We start from the raw sequence: 218 nt of genomic DNA, 5'->3' as shown, positions 1-218 counted from the left end.
GAAGTGCATCTCTCTAGCGATATTTATCCTCTATTTACAAGGGCTGAAGAAAAAGGGTACTTTGTAAAAATACCCTGATCCACACAGACAAACACACAAAAGTACATCTCTATAGCAATATTTACCAGTATTGAAGAAAGAGGGTACTTTGGCGATGCTTCACATACCTTCATCCATTTCTGTGTCATGTTGTGTGGTGGATGAAGACACTTCCTGGG

General features: G+C 39.9%; 1 protein-coding gene across 1 annotated transcript in view; it reads right to left on the bottom strand.

The window, feature by feature from the left end:
• The window catches only part of LOC119594215 (ubiquitin carboxyl-terminal hydrolase 7-like), a gene marked incomplete in the record, with an annotated part of 30,875 nt that overhangs the window by 17,168 nt on the left and 13,489 nt on the right, over window positions 1-218 (bottom strand). Inside the window, 1 exon segment of the mRNA XM_037943286.1 lies at window positions 168-218. Coding sequence (XP_037799214.1) covers window positions 168-218 — 51 coding nt within the window.

Source organism: Penaeus monodon, chromosome 33, assembly GCF_015228065.2.
Source record: "Penaeus monodon isolate SGIC_2016 chromosome 33, NSTDA_Pmon_1, whole genome shotgun sequence".
Classification (NCBI taxonomy): Eukaryota; Metazoa; Arthropoda; class Malacostraca; order Decapoda; family Penaeidae; genus Penaeus; species Penaeus monodon.
Note: the sequence above shows the minus strand (reverse complement) of the source record. Positions and strands in the feature narration are given on the sequence as shown.